The sequence below is a fragment of the Frankliniella occidentalis genome, unplaced genomic scaffold (assembly GCF_000697945.3).
Source record: "Frankliniella occidentalis isolate FOCC.00 unplaced genomic scaffold, Focc_3.1 Scaffold3287, whole genome shotgun sequence".
Classification (NCBI taxonomy): Eukaryota; Metazoa; Arthropoda; class Insecta; order Thysanoptera; family Thripidae; genus Frankliniella; species Frankliniella occidentalis.
In genome coordinates this window covers 1,395-5,229 of record NW_026270350.1, presented here as the reverse complement: position 1 = coordinate 5,229, position 3,835 = coordinate 1,395, and the positions used below count along the sequence as shown (strand labels likewise).

Here is a 3,835-nt window from a genome sequence, read left to right as displayed (position 1 = left end):
AGTAGGCCGGACAATCTAACTACACCCCTTGCAGGTGACGCTGGCTGAAGGCTGGCGTCCAGAAACGTCTAATGGGTTGCCTCCCAACTGGGGCGATGAAACCAGAGCCTGTTGCAGGTCAGAGCCCTGCACCGGCTTATGTGTCGAATGGGTTGCCTACAGCAACGGGGCGTGCGTGGAGGAGTCCAGACTACCGATGTGCGCAGAGCAGGGTGCGGGAACGGTAAAGTGTAGGGGGGTAATGCAAGAACGCGGTGAACGTTGTGAAAATAATATATTTATTGTACTATAAAATCATATTATTGGACATATTTGTATCAATGGCATACTGAGGTTTATGATACAGAGACCAACTCAACCTTAATATTTAGTGCGCTGTTTCGTTTGAGCCTTTTCTTTAAAAAAAAAAATGCATATATTGCTGCTATGTGAAACATTCCAGCACACATAAAATATAACAGCTAAATATTAATAATTAGTTCTTCAGTCTTTCGTCGTCTCTGTCCATGTTAAACAAGTGGCACAATGTCGCGAGCGGCTCATGGTCTATCATGTCGTTTACAATTCCAGCCTCATTTCGAGGCAAATGGCATAAGATACATGAGCAAAAAACATATACGAGAATTACAAATGTGTGAATAACGTCCTGAGCCCGCGCTTCCCACACGACAGCAGCGCGATCGGGCCTTTGCTCAAAGAGATCGGAGTCTTCACAGAAGACAGAAAGGGGGCCCGACGACTCGAGCAGGACGAGCAAGAGGAGAGAAAAAAGTGTTGAATCCCATCCCTCTGCTTCACTACGCGACTGTTTGTTGACTGGCGAATGGCGCGGATCCCGAACAGCAGAGCAGCCGCAGTGCTGGCACCCCCTTCGCGTAGAAAAATTCCCTGTCGGCGGGGGGCAAAAGGGTAAGTTAAGTCTTTCGGAAGAGAGCGATCGCGGGGCGCGGCACTCGCCTCCTGGCGGCCGCTCTCTTCTCTGTTAGACAGTCCCCTAAAAGACAGTCTCTACCAGAAGGTAAAGTCTCGTTTTTCCCCTCGCCGAGAGACATTTCCCGGTCGGGCGGCACAGCACGCTGCTGCCTTAGGCCCTGGTGCCGCCGATGACGGTGCGCAGCAGGCCGACGCGCTCGCGCAGCTGGTAGCGCGGCTTGGGCTTCTCGCAGAGCAGCGCCTCCTCCACGCCGCGCAGCGCCGACGAGCCCAGCACGTCGTGGTGCTCCACGCCTTCCCTGCAAAGCACAGAGTGGTGGGGGCGTTATTCGCATGGTACCGGACCAGAGGTATGGTCGCCGGGCGGTTCGCAGTCAGGCAACCCAGTCGGCAGTGGCGCCAGCTGGGCTGCCCGCCTCGCGGGCGCAGCGCCGCAGCGCCTCGTCTGGTCCAGGGAATACTCATGAAAAAATAACACCCTCCAAAAAGTCATAAAATTTTTCCAAAAATCATGGAAAAATAAAGGATGTCAATTAAAAAATCCGAATAAATCAGAAAAAATCGAGAAAATATCGGAACAAAAATTCAAGTAAATTGGTTTAAGCTTGAATTCGGAGGTAAGGTTGGGCCACCTAACATCCTAACATCGCGTTTGGGGCCGCCGACCCTCCAAGCCAGTTTCCAGTCGACATTTATGTCGACTTCGGTGACAAAAACCACGAAAGTTAGTCGTCGACGTCGTCAGATTCCTTACCTCGGCGGCTGGAACAGCGCCTCGCCCGTGGCGCCCTCCGGGGGCTGCAGGCTGATGACGGACACGCCCAGGGGCTCCATCTCGGTGCGCAGCGCGTTGGTGGCGCCCTCCACGGCGTAGCGGGCAGCCGTGTAGGCCACGGCGCCGGCGCCCGCCGCGGCCCCGCTCAGCGCGCCGGGGGCGCCCACGTTGAGGAGGCGACCTGGAGCAGGACGGGAGGGCGTTAGTCACGGCGTTGGCGACTTCCTCCTGAGGGCTGCGGTGCGGCGGTGACAGCGACCGGTAGTTAGGACCTGGCAGCGATTAGCGCCCCTTGATTCGACCCGAGTCGGCCCTCGTGGCTTACGCCCGTGACTGAGGGGTAAACAACTTTGGACTCTGACACGCAAAAAAAAGCGCGACAAATTTCTTTCTGTATATTTTTGTATTATATCCCACGTACTTGTTTATTTTAATGGTATTTCTAACGCAATGAATGAACAGTCAGTGAAGAAAGAACTGTGAGTCGTTTTAGCGGTCGTTTTCAACCTCAGGCAGGCGTGACCTGCCCGACTTTGCCACGCGAGGGGAACCCTTTCTCCCTGTTCGTCCTTGTGGGGGAAATATAGCTACTACCGGGTGCCATCCTATGCCACTGAGGCCCCCGGCCCAGGTCACACGTCACCAGGCCAAGCAGGGAGACCCTCTCTCCCTCTCTCTCTCGCCCTCGCCGGACTCACCCTTGTTGCTCCTGAGCAGCGGCAGGAAGGTCCTGGCTGTGCGGAAGGCGCCCACCACGTTCACCTTGAGCATGGCGTCCCAGTGCGTGTTCTCCTGCAGCTCGAGCCGGCCCCGCGAGCACAGCCCCGCCGTGTTGATCACCGCGTGCAAACCTTTGTGAAGACAAAAATTTAAATTTAAAACTAAGAATCTCTCATTTTTTGGCATTTTGTTTCTGTAAAGGCAAAAGTAAGCTGATTTAGAAGTAGTGAATCAAGGCAGCTCGATCCTGTACCATCGTGGCCGGCGGGCAGGTGCCTCCGGATGACGTCCATGGCCTCGTGCAGGACGTCCTCGCGGGTCACGTCCATGGGCAGGGTGACGAGCGAGCCCTGGTAGGGCAGGTCGCCGAACACGGCCTCCTGGTGCTTGGCGTGCGCGCGGAGCAGGCGGGCGCACAGGCCGTCGGCGGCTGCAACACAACACAATTACATATGATGATGATGATTTCGCTTCAAAAACTATGAAAATTGCTCGGGAAATAATTGTAAGGGAAGCAGTCATTCTTCCGCCGGTTACGGTCGCGCGCGGGGTGCAGTCGGTCGCGCTGATTCCCCCCGCAGTCCAGTAATAATCCCTGGTCCCCTCGCGAGCCGAGCGTCGCGTCGGACTTTCTAAAGCGGAAACAACGCCCGCGAGATGACCCCGCCGCCGCGGCAAAGCGCGGCCGAGGGCGGGGTGGGCTGGGCGCGCGAGGCGAGCAAGAGGGAGAGGGCGGGCGTCCGCACGGCCGGCACGGGACGGGACGAGGAGCGACGCGGAGTCAACGAGGGAGTCAATCAGCAAAGGGGTGGGTTGGAATGAGAAAGCCTCGGTCGAAACAGATCTGCAGCGCTCCCTCCGCGAGCAGCAGCAGCAGCAGCAGGAGCGGCAAGAAGAGCACGGGGAGAAGCAGAATGAAGAGCAGCAGCAGGAAGAAGAGTATTAGGATGAGTATCGGGAAGAGGAGGAGTACCAGGACGGGCACAGCAAGAGGAGAAGCAAGAGGAACAGCAAGATGAGCAGCAGGAGGAGCAGCAGGAGGGTCAACACGAACGGCAGCAACCGGAGGATCAGCAGGAGGATCAACAGGACGATCAGCAGGGGGAGGAGCAGGAGGATGGTCAACACGAACGGTAGCAACCGGAGGATCAGCAGGAGGATCAACAGGAGGATCAGTCGGATGAGGAGGATCAACAGGAGGATCAGCAGGAGGAGGCAGGAGGATCAACAGGACGATCAGCAGGGGGAGGAGCAGGAGGATGGTCAACACGAACGGTAGCAACCGGAGGATCAGCAGGAGGATCAACAGGAGGATCAGTCGGATGAGGAGGATCAACAGGAGGATCAGCAGGAGGAGGAGGAGGAGCATCAGGAGGAGCCGCAGGAGGAGCAGCAGCAGCAGCAAGC

The 3,835-nt window shown here is 56.6% G+C and overlaps 1 protein-coding gene across 1 annotated transcript; it reads right to left on the bottom strand.

The window, feature by feature from the left end:
* Positions 1-257: 257 nt before the first annotated feature.
* LOC113216674 (D-beta-hydroxybutyrate dehydrogenase, mitochondrial) lies at positions 258-2,858 on the bottom strand (the record flags this gene model as incomplete). The annotated part of the gene is given in 4 exon segments (XM_052276522.1): positions 258-1,232; positions 1,688-1,889; positions 2,407-2,559; positions 2,682-2,858. Coding segments are annotated over 4 exon segments (680 nt in total), but the record flags the coding sequence as incomplete, so codon positions are not given.
* Positions 2,859-3,835: the final 977 nt, after the last annotated feature.